Genomic DNA, 27,644 nt, shown 5'->3' with positions numbered 1-27,644 from the left:
AATCTTTTGTCTGCTCATGTGCTTAACTGCTTCTCATCACTCCCTCCCATATCATCAGATCCAGTCTATGCAAATTGTAGCAGGGACATGATTGGTTCCTGCTGTCATACTGGCTCGACCAGAAAACATGTGGGTAAGAAAAGGCAACCCCCTGTCACAAGGCATAGAGCTACCCAGCTGGAGAGCTAGCAGTACTCGGAACATTCCAAATGACACTACTTGAAATGGTAAAATTTTACTCTGGGATCGGATCCAAACTCTTGCAACTCATGTTTTGTTTTGAATACCAAAAATGCCACTTGTGGCTGCTAAGCTAGAGAAGACTGGCATGTAATAAAACATTTACTTTAGGGTATTTCCCATTATACTCAAGGGAATTTATTTTCACAACAACATCCAGAGGGTAATACATTATTCATGCTTAATTACATTTTGAAGATTTTGTTGTTATCAAAGTCGCACAGAATATGCTGGCTCGGCTAGAATCATAAAAGAGATTGTTTTGACATGTTCATCTGTCATCCGAATAAAAGTTAAATAATACATTTCAGTTGTATAATCTTTCTGAGGAATATTAGTTTTGTCGTAAATTAAAACTTATAAAAGAACTTACCCATAGGACTGGCTTTGGGTAAAAGCAAAGATAAATCCATTTTGGGAATTTTAGGAAGTGTCTGTATGTAGCTTTTAGCCTAAAAAAAATAACATTTTCATAAAGCCATATAAATGTCACCTTGAAAAGTTACATCATAATCTACTCTTTATAGATTGATTAGAAGCCCACATATTGGCCATACACTTCTTTTATACAAAGTAAAAGGTCCGCATTAGCCTCCTTTGAGCTGTGTTGTACATAAGACAAAGTAATAATTTTACTGTAGTAAAAATAATAATATGACTTCATGGCTCCTAATAGTTGCATCTCTCTTTATATCAAGATGGAAGCTTGTAATCTAATGTATAACATGCTGCCTAATTTCATGTAATGAGAGAGTACAGAAGGCAGACAACTGGGAGAGAGACTATTCAGCCATCTAAAAAGAGCAGCCTCTTGCCCCTGCTAGTTAACTAAGTAAGGAGGGCAATAGAGAAAACGAAAGAAAGGGCATCTTTGAGGAAGAGAAAGAAAGGGCATCTTTCATTCATATCTGGCTTTGGTGCTGCTCATCTTAAGAGCAATGATTGGCACTTCAAAAAATACTTTTATGGTTCAGATGACATTTTTTGCCTGTTTGTTCTGACTTCTTCAAGTAAATAAGGTGCAATACTAAAACAAAAGTCAAACCAAAGTAGTATTTGCATCTAAATAAACATGCATAATACTCCATTTTCAATTTATGGAAACGAAATATTTCAGTTTACTGATCTCTGAATATCTACATTCATTTGTCATTTTCATAAGAAGAATTTGTCTGTCTATAAAGATACTTTTTCGTGCTATGTTTATAGCTAGCACATTCCAGCTTATTTTGGCCTTTGTTCAACAGTTTTGTCATTCCTTTTTTCAATTTTTATAATGCAATATCCTTTCCATGACAGGAAAACCTTCCTATACTGGCAGGGAAGCTGTCTTTCATCAGGCTGTGTACAGAACAGGCAACCCAGGTCCATTTTTCCCTCCCAGTTCTGCTTTAGAGAAGTTGTTCTCCAGCTGTTACAACCCCAGTATTTCATTTAATTTCAGAGTTAGTGTTCAATGGTTTTTGTCAGGAGCTGAGTGCACCCAACAATCCTCAACAGCAATGCAGGAATAAACAAGTACTAATGAATATTAATAATGCATGTTATAAAACTCAAAGATTATTAAAACAAAATGCTGGTATAATATCATTTTTTTTCTTGTCAGAGAAGCTTACAAGGGTGGTCATTTAAAGTACTAGATTAAAGCTAGGAAGATACCCATCACATCAAATTTCTCTATTTTATCTGACAGGGTTTTGGAGAAGATTAATGGGGCTATGAGAAAGCACATTACTTTGAGTTAATTGGAGGAGTGGTGGGATACATATGTACAATTACAGTTGACATCATTGATAAAAGTTGGGCAGAAAGTTAAACTTTCTAAAACAATAAGAACATATGAGTTTACCGCTTTGTCTTCCAGTTTTTGCACAAACTCTTCTCCAGGGCTTCCCGTCACTTTCAGGATCTGGGTGAGCTGATCAAGATCTGACAGGCTGAATCAAGTATTATCAACAGAGGCCAGACATTGAATTTGACAAAAAAAAAAAAAAAAAAACCTTCATAAATGGCTCCATTTACCATATATTTATTCTACTTTTTCTATAAAAGGGCAAGATATATAGCTTGCTTCCATCATACCTTGTTGTTGGCATCATTAGGCTGAGAGATACTGAATCTTTCCTGCTAGATCATTGATAGTTAGGGAGAATAAAACCTGCAACCCCCAATCATTTGTGTTAAAGTATAGATAGTTCTCCACTTACAACAGTTCATTTAGTGACCGTTCAAAGTTACAACAGCACTGAAAAAAGTTACTTATGACCATTTTTCACACTTACGACCGTTGCTGTATCCCCATGGTCATGGGATCAAAATTCAGATGCTTGGCAACTATATTTATGATGACTGCAGTGTCCCGGGATCATGTGATCTCCTTTTGCAACCTTCTGACAAGCAAAGTCAATGAGTAAACCAGATTCACTTAACAACCATGTTACTCACTTAACAATTGCAATTATTCACTTAACAACTGTGGCAGGAAAGGTCATAAAATGGGGCAAAACTCACTCAACAAATGTCTCGCTTAGCCACATAAATTTTGGCCTCAGTTGTGGTCATAAGTTGAGGACTACCTATAATAGGAACAACTTCAGAATATCAGTTTATATCAGAAATGTCTAAAGCATAATCTATGATCTCCTGCCTAAACATTTAAACGCCGCTTCATCAACAGAGATAAGTGTGCGGTGTGCATGTCAGTTTTCAGACTGCTGAAGAGATTGGCAAAAGATCCAAGCAAAGAGCAGATGTAGGCTGCCTCATCTGCATAGAAACAGCAGGCCTCTTCCCACTTCCTAGCCCCCTCCACCATAGGCACCATCAAAGATTTACTGACTATTCATACATGTCTTGTTTGAAAGAACAGCAGTTGCTAGAACTCTTGTGTATATAGTAACCTTAGCCTTCCTTCTAGTGAATCTTGGAACTCTGTGGAGAAGGAAGCAGAGAGAGGAGATATTGGAAGTTGTGGCTATATTTATAGAAGAATTTATAAATAAAAAGGTAGTAGAATTGTGTCATTTCACAGAAAAAAACTTGTTTGGTTTAAGGAGCTGCAGACAGAGCTGTGAAGAAATTGAGATGTGATGGGTGAAATGTGATTTGGAGCACATGTGGACATACATGAGGGCGTGCATGTCAGGAGCACCTTCAGCTAAGCATGGCTTTTCCCAGGATCATGCATCAGCTGCTGAGGGCAACTCCATAAAACCTAGGAATAGAGTCAACAGTTTTAAACTGTTGCTAACAAATACAACATGTGCCCCCATACTTGTTCTTAATCCCATTCCCCCCTCCCCCCCCAAATCCTAATTTCTACCCAATTTGAACAGACAGGAGCTATGTTGGCGCTTAATGCTTCCTGAAGTAATGTTTGCTTTTGAAAGTGAAGCCTTGCACAATCTATTTATACATTGTCTTGAACACAGCTAAAGATCCACCCGTGATGAACATCAAGCATCAAAGGGAGAGAGAAACATTAAATAACCTTGTTTGACACAACTATGCTATTAATTAAAATCCCGCAATATGTGAAAATAGATTTTTAGATTAAACACTGCTCACAGTACTTATTTTTTGCAAGCATAAGTATTTTGAATTTTCATACTAGATTTCTTCCTACCAAAAACCCTCTATGTTATCTATATTTTCAGTCCAAACTATGAGAGCATCAGTTTCAGACAGGGGCACAGAGAAGGATACAGTCTTTACCCTTAAACAGAGTTTTCCCAGTCAACATTTCTGCCATGATACAACCAACAGACCAGATGTCCACTGTTTGAAAAAGAGAAATATACAAGAAAGGATTTAATGCTAAAGTTAAAATAGCGGCATTGGAAACTAAAATACACATTTTATGCATGCTTGTAACAGATCTTCTTGTTTACAAGTTACATTACTGTACCTTTAGCTATCAGAGCTTGGGTGCAAAAATCCAGACAAGTTGCAGTAAAGAGATACAGAAAAGTCTAACTCTTTGTTGCCATCTTGTGGTCATCCAGATTTTTTCAACATAAAACTGATAGTCCATCTTGTAATATTATCTTTTATTATTCTTATTTTATGGTTTTGAAATCCTCTTTAAATGCTATAAGGCAATGAGCTATTTTGCACAAAGGAAGTTTTCCCCCAACTTGCTGCACACACACGCGCACACACACACACACACACACACACACACACACACACTGGGCTATGTCTAACATAATTCCTAGCCAGCAACTCTCTGATCGTGCTTGTAGAGGATCGGGGTGTTGAAGAGCAATCCATTTTGAGGACACTATAATGGGCAAGCGTGTATTCAGAATTTTTCTATCCTAATTTGGTTACACAAAATATATGGCTGGCACTTATGGTTTTTTCAGATATTTTAGCTTCTTTTTATTCAAAGGTGTTATTACAGGAGAAATGCATTAGACCAGGGCTGTCAAACTTGTGGCCCGCAGGCCGGATGCATCACGCACTGGCCATGCCTACGCACGGTTTAGTCCCGATACGTCAAGTGATGCTGCTGTGATGATGTGAGTTTGACACCCCTGCATTAGACTAACGAAACAACTTTTTCACAATAGTAATAGTTTTGTAAACAGCTGCATTTGAAGCACATGTGTCCACATATCACAATGCAATTGAGTAAGAAATTACTCACGCTGATCAATTAACCAGGAGACACAGAACAAGATTCTGTTCTATTCTATGCAAAATCATCGGACTGAATTAATCTGAGTTTTAGAAATTAATAGTGGTGAAAATAAAATTATATAACACAGTCCATGGTAGCTGTCTGCAGTTTATGGAAGGTGAGAATTCAATTTAGATGAAATCTTTTGTGCATCTATCTGGGTATAGGCATCACTGAAAAGAATACAACTTCTCAGTAAGCAAAGTAGGAGAAGCCATAGTACTTTAATTAATGTTTGCTTGAAGAAAAGCAGACTGCATACTTTGGGCATTTCATTTGCAAAGCTATATACTATGTTTTACAAACTAATTATTGGGCTCGTGCAGTTTGAATGCCACAGTTTAACATAATCTGAATCAGGTCATGCTGTGAGGGTTTGTATTGTACTTATTGAAAAAAGGGGGAAATTAAATACATTAAACATCACATAGAAACTTCAGAGTTAGCCATTAATCCACAATTTACTAAGATTTTCCCAACACCCCCCCTCCCCAAATAAAGAATTTAACCCACCAGTCTGGTTGTAATGCATCCAGTTCAGAATCACTTCAGGTGCTCTGTACCAACGAGTTACAACATAGCCTGTCATCTCTGTGTCTGTATGTCTTGCTAAGCCAAAATCCAAGATCTAAAAACATGAAAAATTGTTTTGTGCAATGAGAAATGTACAGAACAGTGTTGCGATGTATCCACAGCAATAGCAAAATAATAATAATAATTTTTTGTTTTTTTCAGAAGGCTCCACAAAGTTTCTTAAGTGCTTCCTAGAAGCAATAGATTGCTATTACAAAGCCATCTCTTCTTTTTAACACAGTGGTGACTAAAAGCACGTTAGCTTTAATGATGTCAGCTGAGGGCCTTTCCCCATTGTTGAGCCAAAAGGCAATCCACCCATCTTTGAGTCAGCAGGAAACTACACTGGCTTGAAATGTGCTGCCTAATTACAATGCCTAGGCTGCCTCTGTTGCCATCTGTTCTAAGTCACCATCAACTTGTGTCATCTTGATGTTGTGGGTACAGCATGTGATAAGCCAACAATTAGTTGATCCCTCTGGCTGTGCTGACCTCCCTCTTCAGCATGTCACCAGTCACAGCACTGCAGCAGGACAATGTTTGTCATCTCTCCTACCTGTGCCCTATCCTCTGGCATCCCATTCTGTCATAATCCATGTGGAATATTAAAAAAAAAAAATAGGCTGGGATCAAGAAGAACTCTGAGTCAAAAAATAGCACTTATTCAGGGCTGCCCTCTTCTTCCTTCTTTAGATATATCACAAATGCCAGTTTTCAGTGTTCTGTTATGAGAGGCAATCCTGATCCTATCATTCCATGCTAATTTTGCCTTGGATCAAAGTAAAGGCATAGAATTAAAGAAATTTCAGTACTGCGCAGTGCTATTGTGCAATTCTAATAAGCCAATGGCACTACACTAAGATGTCCAGCTGCTCGAGCAAAACTGGTGCAGAAAAGGGTGACAGGATGGGGGAGGATGTGTCTTCATCACCTGAAATGATCAATCATAATTCTCTGAACACATCTTTGATCTCTGTCATACAGTGGTGGAAAAACATAACAAATTTTGCCCATCTTAAGACTGTCATTGGATGCTGTTGGTATAAGGGGAAAACACTGCTTTAGCTGAGGATAATTTAAACCAGCCTCAGTCATGGGCTGGGGACAAGAGGAAAACAACCTAATGGGAACAGAGAAGCAAGAGCAGCATTGCCAGGGCATGTTTATAGCATGACTAAGTACAGGTGGGAAAGGCCTGAGGGAAACCAGTTCTCTTTCATTTTTTTGAGTGTTATAATCTTGATAACCAAGACTCAGATACTTTGCCAAAACTCATGTTCTAAAGATTTGCCAAGGCTAGCTATAAATCAAGGGCAGAAAATATAGCAATAACATAGTCTTTACAGTGCTCTTTGTGTGGTTTACAATCCCGGCTTATTGCTCCCAACAATCTGGGTTCTCATTTTACTGACCTCAGAAGGCAGAGTCAACCTTGAGCCCCATCAGGATTGAACTACAGGCTGTGGACAGAGTTAGCCTGCAATACTGAATTTTAACCTCTATACCACCAGGAGTCTTTCTTATATACTCCATTCTACTATAGAAAGAGTACTGACAAATCATTCAAGATGCCATTACAGTGCAAGTCTAAAACTGAGAGTGGGATGTAAACTTAATATTACCGTGCATTTGAATTCTGAGGCTCTGCAGTATAGGTTTAAAACAGAGAACATAATTAAACTCTAATTATATGTACTGTTACGTAATATAAGGATTCTTCTAGGTGAAGGCTGTTTGCGAACATACTTTTTTTCCTAATTAATAAAAAATAGATTTTTTTTTTGAAGGAGAGAAGATAGTTGGAGGAAATAATAGGAAATATGGGAAATTTAGATGATGTCATCTAAAATTCCATTTCAAACAAAGCAATTGCTTAATAAAATGAAATAAATATGTTATCACCCAGGTGCACTTTAAATTGGCTGATTTCAATGAATCTATCTTTAGATATCCCATCAAAATAAGTAGGTGTTATTTCCAAATAATGTGTTGCAGATGAAGGTGCACTGAAGATTCAGAATAACATGATCAAACCAACAATGCAGTCTACTTTTTCATTAAACAAAAACAAAAATCCTACCTTTAATTCACAGTCTTCATTCACTGCTAAATTGCCTGGCTTTAGATCCTGCAGTATACAAAATTAGAAAACTCCATTGTCGCTATCACAATTCGATCCTAGAGTAAATAATTACATAATAAGCACATTCTTTCCTCCCATCCCAGAGCCACGCATCGGATTTGCTCCCTAACAAGCACTTAACATGATCCAGGCTGTCCGATGTCCACTTGGTCCTCAGCACTGAAAAAGCAGTTTCCCTGGCTAAAAATTTGAATGTGACCAGCCACAATATTCAAATGAAAAATCTGCTACTGATTAGTATATAGAATGTCTACCAGGGACGTGTTGTAAGGTTTAGTCATTCTATTCCATTAATCTTTTTTATACTTTTTGATTCAAATGATTGTTAATCTATTGACTTCATGACTACTGGCTGCCACCAAAGAGGTTGTTTTTCTTAATTGCATGTTAATGGTCACTTGGATTTGTACAGCCTTTATGCACCTGCTCCCCACATAAATATTACTGAAGCCAAATATGTTAATGTGTATGAGACATATGTTGAATTATAGTGTCTCTTACATACATCCACATCACTTCTCTCAAAATGTTTGTGACCCATGGATCTGTTGGCTAGTCACCCTTTCAAGCCATCTGCCACGTTTGGGTCTCTTTGCTGACATCTCATTGTTAACTGGATCTGTACATGCAAACATCACTGTACGTGGAAGCCATACCTCTTCTAGGTTACATTCTGGGATGGGGTGAACTTTTCAAAGAACATCCTGTGAGAAAGAGAGGCAGGGCTTCCCCAAAAGCAGGCTGTCCATTGGGAAGGGGAATGTAGGCTGCAAAGGTGCAAGAGCCAGGTCTATTCAGTTAACCTTTCAGTTAGGTGCATTAAGCCAGGGATAGGCTAGTCAATTTGAGGTCTTTACACAGTCTAGATTGGCCAGGTTTGGCTAAAACAGCACAGAAAATATATGTGCAACCCACATGAAGCAGATGAAAAGAAGGATCCCACACCAGAACTGCCAACCCAAAGGTACTGGAGAAGGGAAGGAAGGTAATACATGACGTCTGTCTGCCGAAGCAATGGGCTGACTATGAGATGGAGGCTGTCCTTGGGGAAACAGTAATGGGGTATGCTTGTGCTACAATAAGGAACTGTGTGGATGAGCTCTTAAACTGTAATCCAGTTCCCACTAATTTAATAATTTTAAGCTCAAAAATTGGGTACAATTTACATTGCACTCTTCTTGCTGGTTGACAGAGAGTTTTTAACTCGCTTAACAGCTCTAGCAATATTTTGGAGGGAAGAACACCAAGCAGGAATCTTCCTGCTTTGCCTGTGAATGCTCCACTGCCATAGATGGTCTACCAATAGAGCTGAGGGTGTCACAAAACAGCAGTGGATTTGCCAGAACCAAATTTCCTTATTCTTCTTAACAATTTTCTCCCAAACACCCGATGCCACATTGGCAAATTGCCTTCCACTTCACTCAACAGGAGGGGGGCAGGGAAGAAAACCTGTTTTTCTATCTCTCCCTGTTGTTGTGCTGCAGCAGCAGAATGACAAAACAGAGAGGATAGTAGTCATTCTATTAAGGCCTTTCATTTCCCAATTCCTCTGTTGTAATTATTAAGAACTAAATTCCTCCCCTTCTCCACAATTAATGAGAATGTACCGGTAAATATTCTCTGAGACTCCAAGTATTGCGCATTTGACTATCTCTGCAATTGCATGATATGTACTAATAGGACAGTGTGAAACATTTCTGCTAAATGTGTTCAACCAGGTAAATATTCTTCCTCTTTGAAAGGTACTTACTGTGTTTCCCCGAAAATAAGACCCTGTCTTATATTTTTTTTGAACCCTGAAATAAGCGCTTGGCCTTATTGCCATGCACTCAAAAGCCTGATTGGGCTTATTATCATGGGATGTCTTATTTTGGGGGAAACAGGGTAAAAGTCTCTCTCTCTCAGTTCTGTAATGTTTTCATTGGATTATTTCTATGTTTAAAAACTGGCCTCAGGGCATGCACGAGGTCTGTCTAATGATGTCTTCTGCTTGGGTGACATGTAATATGTTTTCCTCAGGCAGTTTTCAACTGCCATAGAAAAAGGTGAGCCAACAAGTTGGATTACAGGGTTTGATCCTGAAATGCATGAGGGAAATGTCAAATGAAGTATATCTCAGTGGGGATAGAATGTATTTCCTAAGGTGAGACATGCCATGTAGCTACCAGCTTCCACCTGCAGCAGGAAACTGGAGAGACTGAAGAGGCAGAAATTCTTACATGAACATTGCACCAAAACTTATGTTTATTAAAACATTGGCCTGAGCGTCATGTGGCGTATGATCTTGGCCCTGTTCCTGACCGAAAAAAGTTTTGGATTGGCGCAATGATTTTTTTTTCTTTTCTGAGGGCAGATATGTACAATTGGCCAGCATTGCTAAATAAATCCTGATTTAATTAATTAATTCTATATTTGTAAATATATGGAAGGAGAACATCTTAATTCTTCTGTTGTTTTCCAACTACTGAGTTATTTTATAAGGAAGAATCAGTGGGCTAAGAAAGAATTTAGCAATTTCACACATCCCCCCTCTCTCTATACTCTTGCAAATATATATATAGCAAAATATAAAGCAAAAATATTTATATTGTAAATGTGTTTCTCCACATTAATGTTAACAAAGGAAACAAGGAATTTCCAAAGTTGGAGGTAGGATGATATCAGCTGAATAGGATAAGAGGGGCTGTAGTTGTAGTCTAGGCCTAGGGAGATGTGCAGGTTCTCTTCTGGGGGGGGACAGAAAACAAAGGTCATTTGGTTTCAGCATAGCAATAGAGATTAGGTGATCTTTTTACATACCAAAGAGGCTTGAAAAGGTTGACAACAAAAGAACTTTAGCAATATGCATTAGTGCAGTCTTCCATAGCTTGGGGCCAGAGGCGTTTGACGCTGGGAGATTATGGGAGCCACACCTGGAAGGCACCAGGTTGTAGAAGGCTGCACTGGTAAGCTGTACACTCTAGAACAGGAATAACTTTAAAAAGAACATACCCTGTGAATGATTCCAGCAGAGTGAATATACTGCAAAAGAAGAAAAAGACAACAGGAAGATTACAGACAGCCTCCTCCATAGTTGATATTAATCAAGATTCCCTGTGATAGAGCATGTTCTATAGCAGAGGTCTTCAAACTTGGCAGCTTTAAGACTTGTGGACTTTAACTCCCAGAATTCCTCAGCCAGCATTCCTCAGCCAGAGAATTCCTGAGACAGAGAATTCCTCAGCCAGAATTCCAATTCCCATCAATTCTGGGAGTTGAAGTCCACAAGTCATAAAGTTGCCAAGATTGGAGACCTCTGTTCTATAGGGTACACAAAATATCTTTCTATGTGGATTAATTATCTCAAAACAACCCTTAGAAAGTGGAAACACCCTTTCTACCGAAAAGAAAAATAATCCAATAGAAATATTCTAGAATTCCTCAGAGCTTCTTGTCAACAAGCACAAGGAACCCCGATGAGGCCTGTTGTTTTTTTGTGAAAGTGATTCTGGTGAAGTAAACTCTTTCCTTGCAACTTTCTCCTTTTCCTTATTTTTGCTAAATCATGAGCTCTGGCAATCTTCCATTACTGATGACCTTTTCATATGCTGAACGGCTAGCCCCAGAATCCCCAGGAGGTGTGGTCACCACTGGATGGGCATGATAGGAGGTGTGAACCAAAGTGAGGACACGGATAATGAAAAATTCAATACAGAGATAATAGCCATCTTGCTTCTAACCAAGCTATCTTGGCTACAAGCCAGATGCTGTGGATGGAAATGATTTGTACTTCAGAAATGGGAGATGCTTCTGAGATGAGAAACTCCAGGTCCTGTAAATGATGAGGTCCACCTCATGTGGACATCAATATGCAAAGCAATAGGTCAAGCAAACCAAGGACTTAAGTGTATCAAAATTCCAGAAAGTTTAACAATCAGCTCTTGCAAGCACATCCCTGGATATAATCATGCAAGAGATACATGGAAGTTCAAAAGGCTAAAGCACAAAAGAATTTTAAAGTAATAAGGGAAGTAAAAGCAACAAGAAGGGTTTTTTTCTGGCCGCCATTTAAATAGTAAATGAAGAAAAAGGAAAGAGCTGAGACCACTTGTTAGAGAAATGGTAATGTAGTAGCAGATGACAAGCAGAAAAAAGGCCCCTTTCAATCTCTTTTTTTTTTCTCTTTCATCTTCCTTGTGATATTTTTATTCCTTGCTCTATTAAAAGACAATTCCCTCGAGGAAGGAGTGGCAATCCGTTAGGGAGCATGTAACTTCTGTGAACATGTTTAAATCTCCAGGTCAGACCAGCTGCATCTGAAAATCTTGAAAGAGCTTGCAGATGTTACCTCCAAGCCCTTGTCTGTGATCTTTGAGAAATTATGGAGAATGGAGAAGGGCAAATGCTGTTCTGATCTTCACAAAGGAGTAAGGTGGGGGAGGGGAGAGGAGAGGAAGGGAAGGACCAGAATAATTACCAACCAGTAAGCCTGTAATTGACACATGATAAAACTCTGCAATAGATTATTAAAAAGCTGATTAAGGAGAATTAAAAATAAATAAATTACTTGGCAGAAGCCAGCAAGTGTTCATCAAGAAGAAATCATGCCAAATTAAGTTGATATTTTTGGACAAAGTGGTTAATTTATTTGATTGTAGGAATGTACCTTGATTTCAGCAAACCATTAGCCCAGGCTTGTCATAAGACCTTAATAGAGAAAATGGCACAAAGTTGACTGGCTTATGCTGTTTTTAGACAGAAACAGAGCTTGTACAATCATACTCCATGGGTGCCATCATGCCAGTGACTCCCTATCAGGCTGGAAGGAATTATTGCAGGGGTGCATTATTCTTTTACTACATCTGCTTTCATTTTAATAAAGCTTCCTAAAGAGAAATTGGAGAGATTCATGTTTAGGAAAAATCCCTTTCAGATAAGGCAGCTATCAAAAATCTGATAGACACAAAGGGTGATTGTGTGTTGTGTTGAGGGAAAGTGTCAAGTGGCATATCACCAGGGTTAGACTCTGTTTGTCAAAATATTTATAACTGTCCAGAATGAGAGGTTAGAAAAAAGTAATTATCATATTTGTAGATAATAAATATATAAGAGATAGCAAATGCCTTAGAGGACAATATCAAGATTCAAGAGCATCTTGAAAAATTGGGGAAATGGGCAGAAACAAGCACAATTAATTTCAACTGGGACAGAAGTAAAATCTTTCATTCATGTAGGAAAAAAACAAAGGCTTGGTTATAGCAAATAACAGAGCATGTTTAACATCAGGACATGGAAAATAATCTGAATGTCTTGGTGGATTTATTATAAAATTATTATGAGCCAAAAGGCATCTGCCCAAAAGAAAAGCTACATCAACAGATGTAGCATGTCAAATCAAGAAAATCATTCCTCTCTATTCTGCATTGGTTAGACGGCACCTTGAATAGTTCTCAGTACCACATTTTAAGAGATTTATTCACAAAACAGCAACCAAGACAATAAGATGGCTTGGATAGAAAAATATAGGAGGAACAGCTGGTGCTGGGTGTCTTTAGCTTGAGAAGAAAAGTTTGCAGAGAGATATGATACTGTAGCTGTCTCAATATTTGAAGAGCTATTGTATGGAAGACAGGGCAGAATTATTTAGAGTCATTCCAGAAGACAGGATAAGAAAAACTGGTGTACGTTACAAAGAAAGACTACAGTAAAATTCACCAATGCACACACTGCTTGATTGGAGGTCTTTAATGGAAGCTGGATGGATTTTGGTCAGGGGTGCTAAAGTACAGATCCATGTACTAGGCAGGGAGATAGACTTTATGATCTCTAAGGTTTCTCTCGCTCCTTTCAATCCTATGATTATATGTTCAAAATCTAGTAAAAGATGTCACTACAAAGATGCTAAAGAAATGGCAAAAATGGCAGAAGTTTATTTCTCTTCTGAATTTTTCTGAAGTTACTTACCTTCAAGCCTTTCAAAACCTGGTAGATCAGATATTGAATCTTTTCCTCACTGAATTGGTGTCCCATTATCTTTTGTAAGTCTGTCTGCATGTATGGCATCACCAGGTAACTAAATTTTTTTTAAAAGTAAGTATCAGAGAAAGATATAAGGTATAATGGAGTTACATAGTTCACCAGAAATAGTAACTAATTCATGCTAAGACTCTTACTGATTTTATAAAATCCCATTTTTGAAATAAGAGTGCAGGTGTGTATTTTAGAACCAGGAATGGGAACAATAGGTTTATCTCATTAAACGAAATACTATAGCAAACAATATTATTGTAACTTAATCATTTTACTGCAGCCCATAACAAAATCATCTGAACTTCTCTGAAACCACTATATCTATTGTTTTAAATAAGCCTATTGTCAATTTAATAGTTTAGTTGATGTGAGACTCACACTGCTGGGTTTGCAGATCCATTTAATTTATGCTTTTCAATTTCTGGCACTGTGTTTATTCACACAACACAAGGGACTACCAGATAAAATAACTATTGACTGGCAGCTAAGTCCCACTTGATTTGCACTGACTTCTTATGTAGTTACTAATTATATAGAAGTAAGAGTCATCTTTGAAACCCTTAACTATGATACAAACCATATCACAAACATTTCCTTATGATATTGCTTTTAATCCCCAATGACACCTATGGCAGCTTAAAGTAATCTTAAAGTGAACTGTTTCAACTTAAACTGTTGTTCTCCATCTCCTCCCAACACAATTCTTGCTCTGGATACATTCTAGCATGCTTCATTGATGATATGGGTGATGGTCAGGATTTGGAACCTGTCCATCTTCTAGTGGCCATCTAAGCTGCTATGGGTTAGGTTAGCCTCTCACCCTCAAATCACGGGGACTGCCCTCCATGGTCATTTCAATTTGGACTGCAGTAATCAGCAGAGACAAAGCTTCCACGGAGGTACTTGTCTACAGAATGTCAATTGGCACTTCCTGAAATATTTGTCAGATGTTATGCAAGCTTCTATAAAGACAGGTTTAGTGCCCTTTTGAAAGAACACTAGACTTATTTTTCAAAAACAAAATTGCTGCTCGGTGCTGCAGAGAAGGTTGACTTAATCTGAGGAAGAGAGTTGGATTTTGCTAGTTGTGTCAACATTGGGTGCATTATGGATCTTCTGCCGATGGGTATCTTGTGTAGTTCTGTATGTTATTGTTTCTATCACTGGGACAAGGGGAATGAGTTCTATTTTGACTGCTTCTTCATTATTTTGTCTACTTCTGAAAGCCCTGTTGACAGCAGTTTCATTCTCTCTTATTACTAATTAAAACCAATTATTGATTGTCCCTTCCTATTTCACTCTATGCCCCACTTCCATCCAATTTCAGAAGAATGCTAGACCCATGTTTCGAAATAGTTGAACTGGTAAGAATATCAGAAAACAATAGCAAAATTTTTAAAAAATGTACTCACAAGTTGTACTCTGCACAAAGTGCATTAAACATGTTGTTTTATATAAAGACTTTTAAAAAACAACTAGCCCGTTCTTACATATATTTGAATATTATAGCTTCATATTTTGCTTTAGTGATGCTGATATGTTGTTTTTCTTTTAAATTTATATGATTAGTTTAGACTTTGTGCAATTGTTTAGTATTCATTGTTCCATCAAGGAATATAAAAAGGACAGGTGCATAACATTACCAGAAAGCAATCCTAAGCTAAATATTAAAAGTAACTGTACCAATTGTTTATGGAAAAAAAATAACTGCCTTGAAATGTGGGGGGGGGAGGCATCTCTGTAGATTTTACTCTGCTAGTCGTTGCCCTAAATGTGGTAGTCTTTATTAAAGGCATTTATGTAGAAGCTAGATTGTGTCAACAGAGTGTAAAATGTTTTGCATTTTAAATCATGTATCAAGCAAGTTTCATGAGACGACCTCTAATGTCTTTTCCAATTATGTTTTATGATTAATTAATGAACATATTATAAATACCTCCCCAATCAATCATCTCAGATTTTATTAAATATTGCCCATCCCATAATACGGATTGTATTCACAGTCCTGGTTGGTTTTTGTGAGACACAGATTGCTCTCAGCAGGCAATTTTTTTGTATAAATATTAAATATTAAAACATTACAAGGATAAAAGGTTGTTATGGGATGCCAATTCTGGCAGAAAGCATATTCTCCTCCCATGTCATCTATTTTCAAATGTAAATCTCTGTCATCAAAGTTCCATTGGAAAAAATGCACGGCAGGGTGAAAATACCATTTCTTCATTTGGGAAATTGAGATCCAGTGGGAGCATTTTAAAAAAAACGTAAACAGAACATCTGATTATGAGTAGCAATTGTTCCACTAGTTTGGCCCCAGAAAGTTTCTAATTTAAAAGCAACAGTTAAAGACAGAATTTTCAGGATGCTAAATTGTATGTAAAAAGTGTACTTTGCACTAACAGCAACAAAAACAAACTAGGTATTGACAAAATGTCCATCTGTCAATTGTGAAACTCCACCCTGCTTGTATCCACACATATACTATGCTGTTACATTACAACAAAAGTTTTTGGTAAGAACTCGATATGTATGAAAGCCAATACTAATTAAAGAACTGGCAGTTGTGATTTCATGTTTTTGTGTAATTGATAATAATGAGCACTTTGTCTGTGCTGTGGTCCCACCAGTTCTTGCGTGTGGATAAATAGCAATATTCTATATTGCCATTTACATATATTAATATATATATATATATATATATATATATATATATATATATATATATATATATATATATATATATATAATTGCAGATATCCCAATGCACCATTCTTGCCACTTTATCATGTTTGTTGTTAGAAAATGAAGAAACTGAAGTATCTCGGACTTCAGATAAGCCATATAACACCATAAATTTAACAAATTGTTGATTTAAAAAAGACAAAAAAGCCTGGATAATGGAGATGGCAGTACCTGAAAATAGCAGAAGAGAAGAGAAAGAACTGGAGAAAATTACAAAATACGAAGACCTGCAATTCTTTTGACTGTGGCAAAAGAAAACAAAGATAGTACCAATAGTAGTAGCCACCTTGGATGCAATACCAAAACAATTGGAGCACCATTTAAATATCAGCATTGTCAAAATCGCTATCGGTCAATTGCAAAAGGCAGCTTTACTTGGAACAGCTTACATCCTGTGACAATATCATTAATACCATCAAACAATGACACCTGCCTATTCCAGGTAAGGACTTGATAGATGGATAAAAATATATCAATCCAGTATAAATATCTGGCTGACAATGCGACCAACTGTAATACCATCAAGCAACATCTGCCTATCCTAGGTCCTTGGGAAGGACTCAGTAGGTAGATAAAAAATGCCAAATCCAATATAAACATCTGGCTGACTATGCAACCAACCATCATCATAATAAAAACTGAAGAAACAGCGGAACACCTAATTAGCTGCTGCAAGAAAATCACACAGCCTGACTACAAAGAATGGCATGACAAAGAAGTAACAATGGTGCAGTGGAATATCTGCAAGAAATACCATCTGCTTGCAAGCAAAAACTGGTGACATCACAAAACAGACCAAATAATAGAAATTGAATAAATTGAAACACTCTGGAACTTTAGAATTCAACCAGATCAACACCTGCCATACAACACCTTAGACTGTTGATAAGCTGATAAGAAGGACAATAAAATCTAAATAGTGGATCCACTATTTAATAGCAACAGCAGAATAGAATAGTAGAGAAAAACTGGAGAAAATCACAAAATACAAATATCTGCAAATAGAAGTAGAATGACTGCGGCAAAAGTCACCCTTGAATACAGTCCCAAAACATCTGGAGCATCACTTGAAAACAATCAACATTGACAAAATCATCATCACTCAATTGTAAAAGGCAATTTTACTTGAAACTGCTTACATCTTGTGACATCATCTTTAATATCATCAAACAACAACACCTGCCTATTCCAGGTCCTTAGGAAGGACTCAATAGGTGAATAAAAATGCCAAATCCAGTCTAAACTTCTGGCTGACTATATGACCAACCATAATTTATTAAACCTGTATACCACCCGACTGTCAACTATTCATAATAATAAAACATTACAATACGATCACTAAAACATAAAAGACAAAGATAAAAATGACAAACACAGTGAAGTAGAGGTATTACTCTTCCTAACCAAAGGCCTGGAAAAAGAGTCAGTTCTTCACAACTCTTTTAAACAATAGTAGGATAGGAGCCATCTGTGCGAGCTGCACTGGCTCCCGGTGGTCTTCTGGGTGCGCTTCAAAGTGTTGGTTCTCACCTTTAAAGCGCTCCATGGCTTAGGGCCAGGGTATTTACGAGACCGCCTTCTGCTACTGATAACCTCCCACCGGCCAATACGCTCTCACAGAGAGGGCCTCCTCAGGGTGCCGTCAGTCAAGCAATGTCGGCTAGCGGCCCCCAGGGGGAGAGCCTTCTCTGTGGGGGCACCCACCCTCTGGAATGAGCTTCCTCCTGGAATACGACTGATCCCAGATCTCCGCACTTTCCGTAAGGCCCTGAAGATGTTTTTATTTCAGCAGGCCGGCCTAGCCTAATTAGGTTTTTTATGGGTAGTTTTTAATTGTATAGCTTTGGGGTTTTAAATTGGGGGCCGATTGATTTAATTTATTTTAGCTATCTTAACTTTTATATTGTATGTATTTTAATTTTGGCTGTTCACCACCCTGAGTCCCTAGGGGGAGAAGGGCGGTATATAAATTCAAATATAAAATAAAATAAATAAATCTGGATCTTGGAATGCACCTTATTCAGAGGGCAGGAACTGCTACAAAGAAAACATGCTTCCATCTATTGGAAACGTGCTTCCAATAGATGACATTGTTTCATTGAAGGAATCTGGAGCACATCAAGATTGCAGGATTGAATCAGCTAAACCAGTGGTTCTCAACCTGTGGGTCGGGACCCCTTTGGGGGTCGAACAACCCTTTCACAGGGGTTGCCTAAGACCATCGGAAAACACATATTTTGAGAGAAAACGATTAAGGGACCAAGCTGTTGTGCCTTCTTTAAAAGCAATTATTTTAGAGTGGATCTACCTATTCTTCAAACCACCTGAAAGCAGAACAAGAAGCAGGGGATGGAAACAAATCAAAGAGGGAACCAACTTAGAACTAAAGAGAAATTTCCTGACCGTTAGAACAATTAATCAGTGGAATGACTTTCCTCCAGAAATTGTGGATACTCCAACACTGAACAGATTGAACAACCATTTGTCTGAAATGGAGCAAGGTCTTCTGCTTGAGCAGGGTGTTGGATTAGAAACTCTCCAAGGTCCCTTCCCATTCTGTTATTCTGTTATAATTCTGCAGTAGAGCTATAATATATCATAGGGTAGAAAATGCAAACTTACAAGTCCTGGAATCCATCAAATGAAGTAGCTGAAGTGAAGACATCAAGTAATCCAATAACCTGCAGCAGAGGTAGACTCGGAATGTTAGCTTACACAGAGTACAAGAACATATCTATCTAACATGATAAAAACATTCTGCTTTCCCAACCAGAGACCAAGCCATGTTAATTGGCAACTTGAGGCCTTTCCAAGCAATGAGCTGGGAAAGGGGAAGTCTTATATTTTGTGATGTTCTCATAGGAAGCTCCAAGACCAGGGAATAAATCCAGGGATAGTTGTACAGAATGTACGTTTCAAATTCTGGATGCATCAATATTTTATAGATTAATTAGAGCCTGCTGCACCACAGGTGACACTTTACTGTAGCTGGGAAAACAGCAATTATAGAAAACTGCCAGCATATCTGTTTGCACAGGTTTCATTCTTATTAGAACTCAGGCGGGAGTCCCATTCCCAAAAGACTACTGAATTTAGAAAAGAAAGACATTTCCATTAACAGAGTGTCATGCAAAATGATGCTGCACTCTTCCTATCTAGTTCATGTAGAGAATAGGAGATTCCAATACACTAGACTGATGTCAAGAAGATGCCATGTAATAGGGATGTGTCATGTCTCTCCTTGCCGGAATCATGTGCATAGGACTTACATAAAATAAATCAAAGTGTGAGACACAGGAAAGAAGGTGTCAGGAGTGGAATTTCTTAGATGTCATTTGCAGCCACTTATGACTATGTTACACTTGCCCTACAGTAAGTTAGCAATTGATAAAACTTTTGCTGTGCTAGTTGGTACAGAGCTTAGTTAAATTAAAACAACAACAACAACAACTTGTAGTTTAATGAATGCATAGCATGAAAGGACCAGATTTCTACCCAAACCACAAATCAGGCAGTAGCATTAAACCTGAAGTACAGAAATTCAGTACCTGTATCAGGCAGTAACTGCAATGCCTAGCTTGTATACAGTACTATAAATCCACTATTGCTAGAAAATTGGGGTGGAAGGATGAAGGAAAATGGGCTAAGAAGTAACTATTACTATCAGGATGTTAGGAACCCATCAGCAGAGTGTGAAGAAGGCTTGTTTTTACACTTTGGGGCTGCCTGGAAGTATTTGATTTATTCATAGCATATTGTAGATAATTACATTTTGCCAAGTATAATTTATCCAACCAATTATGTGGCTCTTCAATCTTTCAGCAAAAACTGAAATATGATTATCAGTAGGCAGACCAGGGCATTCAGCTATGTTAACATCATGACAAGTTATCCTTGTTATTGAAAATGAGTATTAAAAACTTCTCCCTCTTTTCATCCGATTGACAGAACGTTTATTGCATCTAATTTTAGCCTCAGACGTACCAGGGCTACAATTTGCAGAATTCCAAAGCATCCAACATATCTCAAACTCAATCAGGTTGAAAAAGGAAATATTAGAACATGACTGGCTGGTTGTCTTCCATCTTTGCGAGTATGGTTAACTGATGGTCCAAACTTAATATGGCACCAATTTATAACTTTCGAGTCAATGTAGCAACTTGAATGAATGAGATCCGTCTGTCAGATGCAGGGATGGATCTGTCATTTCAGAGAAGCTGGTACTGCAAGCTGTTACTCTTCTGGCCATGCATATTTTGCTATTTATTTGAATTTTTGTCTCAGATTAAGATAGAAATTATGCCTTTTCTTTCTTTTCCCCCTTTCTTTTCCCTCACTTTTCTCTTTCCAATTCAGTTGTTATTTGTGTAAAACACAGAGAACTCTTTTGGACTATTGTAATGCTCTCTACATGGGGCTTCCCTTGAAGAGCACTCGGAGGCTCCAACTGGTCCAGAATGCGGCCGCGCAGGTGGTTATGGGCGCAACTCGTTGTGCCCACGTGACACCCCTCCTGCGTGAGCTGCACTGGCTCCCAGTGGTCTTCCGGATGCGATTCAAGGTGCTGGTTACCACCTTTAAAGCACTCCATGGCATAGGACCCGGGTACCTTCGAGACCGTCTTCTGCCACCAATAGCCTCCCACCGACCAGTTCGCTCCCACAGAGAGGGTCTCCTCCGGGTGTCATCGGCCAAGTTATGTCGGCTGGCGACACCCAGGGGGAGGGCCTTCTCTGTGGGATCCCCTGCCCTGTGGAACGAACTGCCCCCGGAAATACGTAAGATCTCCGACCTCTGGATGTTTCGCTGCACACTGAAGACCCTGTTGTTCCGCCAGGCTGGGCTATCAACATAATAGTTTTAAATTGGGGTATTTAAATTTCTGGGGTTTTAAATTTGAGCCAAATCTATTTAATTATTTTAAATTTTAATCACTGTTTTGTCTTGTGTTTTTAAATAGGCTGTACACCGCCCTGAATCCTTCGGGAGAAGGGCAGTATGGAAATAAAATTATTATTATTTATTGGTTAATCTTTAGTGAGATTCACAGCCTTTGAGGCTGGTTAATAGCTCAGCAGCTCGAGTCCTAACCAAGGACCTAGGAACTGTTAAGGTATCGTCGGAGGATGTAAGCTGTTCCAAGTAAGGTGGTTTTTTGTAGAGTCAAAATGTTCAAGTCCAGCAAATTTAGAATTTCTAAATAGCGGGGTAGCCCTTTGGGTATTGCTCCGAGGGCTCCAATTACAATCGGGACAACACACGATTTCTTTTTCCACAGTCGCTCAACTTCAATTTGTAAGTCCCGGTACTTTGTGATTTTTTCTTGCTGCTTATCTTCAATTCGTGCATCACCAGGTATTGCAATGTCAATGAACCATACTTTTTTCTTTTCAACTATTGTTATGTCACGTGTGTTGTGGACCAAGTGCCTGTCAGTCTGAATCCTAAAGTCCCACAAGATCTTGAGTTTCTCATTCTCTAAAACTTTCTCAACCTGATGTTGAGTATGGAACTAAAATTATTATTATTATTATTATTATTATTATTATTATTATTATTATTATTATTATTATTATTATTATTATTACAAGCAAACATACACAGAGAAGTAGCTACTCACATTTTCATGCTGCATGTGCTTTAGCAGTGTGAGTTCCCGATAGGCTCGTTTGGCAAAAATCTCAGACTGGAATGGGCGACAGAGCTTCTTGATAGCTACTTTGTCTCCTGTTTTCTTATCAATTGCAGAACTATGGCAAAACAAAGAAAAATATTCAGAAGGAAATTACATGGAAGCATTATGCTGATCTGTGAAATCCTAACCATATTTATAGGTAAGAGAGTTTTTATTCAGTGAAGTTTATGGTCTAGGAAGCATAACTAGGACTGCAGCTTTAGCTGTACTGCTGCAGTATTTGGATGAAAATTCAATGAATTTCTGGATATATCAATATGCATAAGGACACTGCCATATAAACTTAAGGCTTTGTTCTTAACACATAGTGGTAAATGTATTTTCCATTGCATTTTTACATGATGAAGAACCAAAGACTGCAGATGCTTCCTGATTTATTTAACCATTCTGTTCTGGAAAACTGCATAATCTAGTTTTTGTGTAGATTCATCTACAAGCTCTACTAATTTGCATTACACATGAAAAATGCACTTTTATGCATTTTAGATATGACTTATAGAAACATTTGTATAAAGTTGAGTCTACATAAATTGGCTCTTGTGTTACCTGGGGAGCATATCTACATAGACACTTTTATTTCCGAATGCATATATCTGTAAAAACTCATTTGTACATATATGTTATAAACTAAATGAATGAGGCTCTCTACTAGTCCTTATCAACTGATGCCTTCTAGAAATTTTGAAATTACTATAATTCTCTGCCAGCATTAGTGTATTGCAATCTGGAGAATATTAGGTTTGGGAACCACAACCTTCCCAAATAATGGGACACAAATTCAATACCAAAAATTGTAACTTTCAAAAATTCTTCCATCTCTCAGGGAACTTTGTAATATCACCAATCAAAAAGTTCAAGGGGAGATTTTAAACTGTTGAACTATAATTTCTTAGCATCTAGTATTAATATTCACTTAAAACTTAATAAATATATAACTCTGTATAACTGGGAAGAAGAGCAGGAAGAGGAGGATGAAAGTGGAATGTGAACAGCAGTATTGAAAGTTAGTTTCTAGATTAGAAATCCTGGCTTGCATAGAATAGTGTGAGAATTCTGGAAGTAAAACTGAGTTTTGATTGTGCTTGTGACATTCTGGCCAAATTGTGCCTGAGTTGACTATTAATATCCTTACCATTAGAAAGAAATGTCAATGAAGGTGAATGAGGTAGGAATGAGTTACTGAAGAAGAGATCGTAAAGCAAGAAGAGATAGGGGTAGGGTTAAGAATGAATAGGTGATGAATTAACATAAATTGAGTACAAAATGATCTGTTGAAATCATGTACGCTCAGACGTTTTGTCAAATGAGGAATGAATGCATATGGAAAAATAATTCTAAATCAAGGAAGAGTATGTGAGCAGAGAGAATGTTGTAATTAGATGAAGTTGATGAGATCCTGGAAAAAAAAAAAGAGATGAGAATCTTAGAAAACAAAAGACAATGTATGGACTTATGTATGGATGTGGTGGAAAAAAGAATTTAAAGGCAGTTCAAAGACAGAAAGGTGTGGAGAGCTTTAGTGTATTATGATGACCTCAATTACATTTAGATTTCCTTCTCTTTTAATTTCTTACCTTTAATATTATTATTTAACTCACTGGTTTTCACTCTTTGTCTGAATTTTCTTACCTATAATGTTTATAACATTTCTTACCTAAAAGAGGAATAGCAGGATGTACCTTTAGAATACAGGACTTGGATTGGTTTTAATAGTTAAATAAAAATGATTGCTATTCATTATTATTAAATTATAAATTTAATTATTTCATTTAAAAGTCACCTGCAATCTGGATTTATTTCTGTTTTAATTAATATTCTGTATGTTTATTGCTATTATTGTTGATAGATTTTTGACACTATTCACTGGAAAGGGAATGTATATTTTACATGCCATAAACTTTTTTTTAAATGCAATGAGTGAAGCACCCATTTCATTTTTCAGAAGAAGCAGGATAAAAATCAGTTTTGTATTTCCTGTAATGCAGTATTTGCTGACCAATACTAAAGAAGCTAGCCACTCAATGAACCTGTCATATTTCATTCATTGCTTCTCATGCAAGATTGGGTCTATGTGGGACAGACAGACAGCTTCCTTAGCCCTGAGAAAAAGCAATAGGGTCTTTCCCCAAAGGAATTCCCTCCAACATTATTATATTTGAAGTTAATGTTTGGCAGTGTTACCTGGCATTTGTTCATTTGATTCTGAGGAAGAGATATATATCCAGGAATTTGAACTCTGTTAAAGATCCAAAATAAATGATTGCTCTTTTTATTCCCTTGATTGTAAACACAAAGGAATGGCTATAAACAAACTATTTAAATGCCTTAAATCTGTCTAGGATCCGCCTGTAGCTACAAAATATTACATTTGACATTAGTCAGAATAAGTCAATACACAATTAACATTTCAAATTAGGCTGTCATGTGAAAATATCTGCAAAAATCATGGATGTAAATCTTAACTTTAGATACATCTCGCTCAGAAGCCAGCATAATATAAAGAAACAAAATCACCCCACCCCACATATATATTCTATGTGACAAAAGCATTGACTCACTGGCTCTGGCTGTTACAGCATGTCTGCTCCAGGCATTTCAGCCCAAGAACCTGTGCGGTGTAAAAGTCATTGCACTTTAACCAAAGCACAGAGGGTAGTTTAGAAAGAATAGTTTAATGTAAACAAGATTTGTCTGATAACAGTAGCAACTGGGACTGTTGGACTCTGTGTTGGGAAGTACAAAAGGAAAGAGTCCCTTCCTTCCTCCATATCATCTTCTTATTTCATCTCAACACTCGTCCCAGGCCCTATAACACTTTGACCAGCCTGGAGGAAAATTGTGGGAGTTACCACAATTTATTCCCAGCTCGTAAAGTGTTTTTCATATAACAGCATAGCATAATCATACTGCAAATCTTTGGCAGATTACTATCATTTTTCTCTGGCTATAAATGTTTTGTGAAAAGAAGACATCATTCCATGCATTGCTATAGTCACTTTCTATATGTCAAATACAGTATATACCGGTAATCCAAGTCCAACTAACTTGAAAAAGTGTAGTGTGGAAACTGGAAGGTTTAAGCAGATTTCCTTTACTAAGAAAAAAGGAAACTGTGTATTTGATCCCCGTGAACTGTTAAGTGTTCCTTCACATTTTCATAGTAGAGTATTGGAAATAATTTAGCTACGTAGTTTCTAGAAATCAAAAATGACTTGATGGCACATAACCATTAATTGAAAATAAAATGGTGCTAGAAGATGCGCCTTATTAATTTGTCATGCCAGCAATATCTGAATTGTTTTCCTTCCAACTGCAAACAAACAGCACAGCATAGTATTTGTGCTTCACCCTGTTTAAAGATCAAGATACCAAATAATTGTAAAATAAGGGGCTTTGCAGAAAAAGAACCATTGGAAACCCAGGTTTCCATACGCAGATAACTTTCAATATCTGATCAGCTGACGCTTAGAATGACGTTGAAAACTGTGGCCGGAAGGAAACCAAATCTCTTTTCCAGAATGCAAATGTATATTCACCAGAGTTAAATAAAGTGATTCCCTGTGATTCCTCCTCAAAATTTAGGATTCCAGGATCCTATATATCCATCCCCACTTCCCATTTTGCCAAAGCCCTGAGATCCAGAAAGTCACTCACCAGACAGAGCCATAAGCCCCAGATCCTACAGGGATGATAGCAGTATATCGTCTAGGAAGTTCCCAAATTGTCTTGTTTACTTCTTGCCTGAAGAAGCCTTTTCGCCTGGCAAAGCTCATCTCCTCTGTGCCTGGAGTAGAACTCTCCAGTACACCAAGTTCCAAAGAAACTCAGGGCCAATCCAGATTTTACCACACGCAGTCAGGCAGACAACTTCTCTTAGGAAAGTCAACTGTAGATTTCCTTCTCAACTGTGTTGTGAACAATGAGTGTATACGAGGAGACTTATAGCCCGCCTCCTTCTGCCCACACATCAGCTCAGGAGGAAGGAGTCAGGTTTCAAATTAGACACTCCCCTTGCAGGTACTTTCAAAAGACTCACCTTTTCTATGTGAAAGGTAGCCTTTATAGTAATAGAAATAGCAGCCATGCCTGCCTAATACAGATTTACTGCTATTACCAATACTTTTTTGAAGTCTTAATAAACTTGCAGTATAAATGAGTAAAGACAATACTGTAACTTACTTTTATTCCTTGGATATTTTTTTTAAAAAAATTCTTTAATAATTTTATTAAACTTATCAAAGTATAAAATACAATTAATGCAACAACAGATAATACTTGTTGATGAGAGAATGTTGGAAGTTTAAAGGCAAAAGATAGTTTTCTGTAGGAAAAATTCTGATATATGAAATTTATAAGTCTATTTGGGATACAGTTGATTGAATAGGCAATAGACAATACTTCTAGTTTAAGAGAAATGTGTTCTCTTGTAAGAGGTGGACAGCCATGATCTAAAGGGCAAAAGCTAATCAGCTGACAGGGTATTACTTTCCTGCCTGTCATCCATTGCTGGTAGTTGTTTTGAGTTGCCAGTCATGTACATTTCCTTGATCACATAATCACATGCCGATTGCGAGAGCTTGCAATTAGGTGGATAAATTAATGCAGCCTCTCATTATGAGAGGTTTGGTCATACTGAAAAATGTGTGTCTGCAGTTAATGGGTTCCTGCAGAGAATGACAATCACAGACAATTTTGTCATGCTCATGGACTGTACCATCCTTGTTCGTAAACTGAGGACATCTAGTGCTTTATAAAAGGCACACCTTATACTAACATTAGCATGTGTGTAGGCCAGGTTTTTAGAAGACTGTCATGAATGGAAAGTTTTTTTTATAGTCATGTAATATCTGAATATCTAAACTGTATCCCAAAGGCCAAATAAACTAAATTTATTTTTTATTCTTGGGCTGTATTTTCGAGAATTTCTGCTTTGCAATTGAGTGAAAAGGTCTTTTTTTTTAGTCTACTTTATAGGCAACAAGTGCCTTTAAAGCCAATTTTAAATATAAAGGAAATGTTTTATATCAGCAGGTGGCAGCACCTGTAAAATCAATATGCTCAAGTGGAGACTCTTCAGGCGGTGTGAATGTTGAGGCCGGCCCATTTGCTGGTATGTCAGCTACTACCAGAAACATGTACTAACAATGAATTATTTTTGGCCAACAACAAAGAAGGTGGCTTCATTCTGGCAACTTAAATTTTGATCTAGACACGGAAGCAGCAGCAGCAGCAGCAGCAGCACCTGATTGCCCTTGCTTGAATTCCAAAGCTAAAATCACACCTAGTTAATTCTTGGAGGAATGCAGCCAGGAAATTCCAGGGTTGTAAACTTAACAGGGAAGTCGGGTAAAAACACCTAATGGAAAACAAGAGCATACCCTTTCCACACAGTTGCCAGCAAAATTGCAAGGATATTTCCAAATATCACAGGTAGCAGTGCTACTGTTGAGTTTTGTGATGAAAAACTGGTTACAAATACTACTTACGTTCATTATGGTATTTTTTTTTAAGCTTCATAAAATATTCTGAAATTTGTTATAATGGTGTGTGTCTTTAAA

The 27,644-nt window shown here is 37.5% G+C and overlaps 1 protein-coding gene across 1 annotated transcript in view; it reads right to left on the bottom strand.

Annotated features, from left to right (window-relative positions):
- MAPK13 (mitogen-activated protein kinase 13) overlaps positions 1-25,939 on the bottom strand; it is a 30,035-nt gene extending 4,096 nt beyond the window's left edge. Inside the window, exons 1-10 of the mRNA XM_070939692.1 lie at positions 25,741-25,939; positions 22,012-22,141; positions 19,014-19,072; positions 13,584-13,692; positions 10,632-10,661; positions 7,578-7,625; positions 5,438-5,552; positions 3,946-4,017; positions 2,090-2,169; positions 614-692 (exon numbers count right to left, since the gene is read on the bottom strand). Coding sequence (XP_070795793.1) covers positions 614-692; positions 2,090-2,169; positions 3,946-4,017; positions 5,438-5,552; positions 7,578-7,625; positions 10,632-10,661; positions 13,584-13,692; positions 19,014-19,072; positions 22,012-22,141; positions 25,741-25,859 — 841 coding nt within the window. The 5' untranslated portion in view covers positions 25,860-25,939. The remainder of the gene's footprint in view (positions 1-613; positions 693-2,089; positions 2,170-3,945; positions 4,018-5,437; positions 5,553-7,577; positions 7,626-10,631; positions 10,662-13,583; positions 13,693-19,013; positions 19,073-22,011; positions 22,142-25,740) is intronic.
- Between the last annotated feature and the right edge of the window lie 1,705 nt (positions 25,940-27,644).

This window comes from Pituophis catenifer, unplaced genomic scaffold (assembly GCF_029215685.1).
Source record: "Pituophis catenifer annectens isolate HBS135680 unplaced genomic scaffold, rPitCat1.0.hap2 SCAF_3, whole genome shotgun sequence".
Taxonomy (NCBI): domain Eukaryota; kingdom Metazoa; phylum Chordata; class Lepidosauria; order Squamata; family Colubridae; genus Pituophis; species Pituophis catenifer.
Note: the sequence above shows the minus strand (reverse complement) of the source record. Positions and strands in the feature narration are given on the sequence as shown.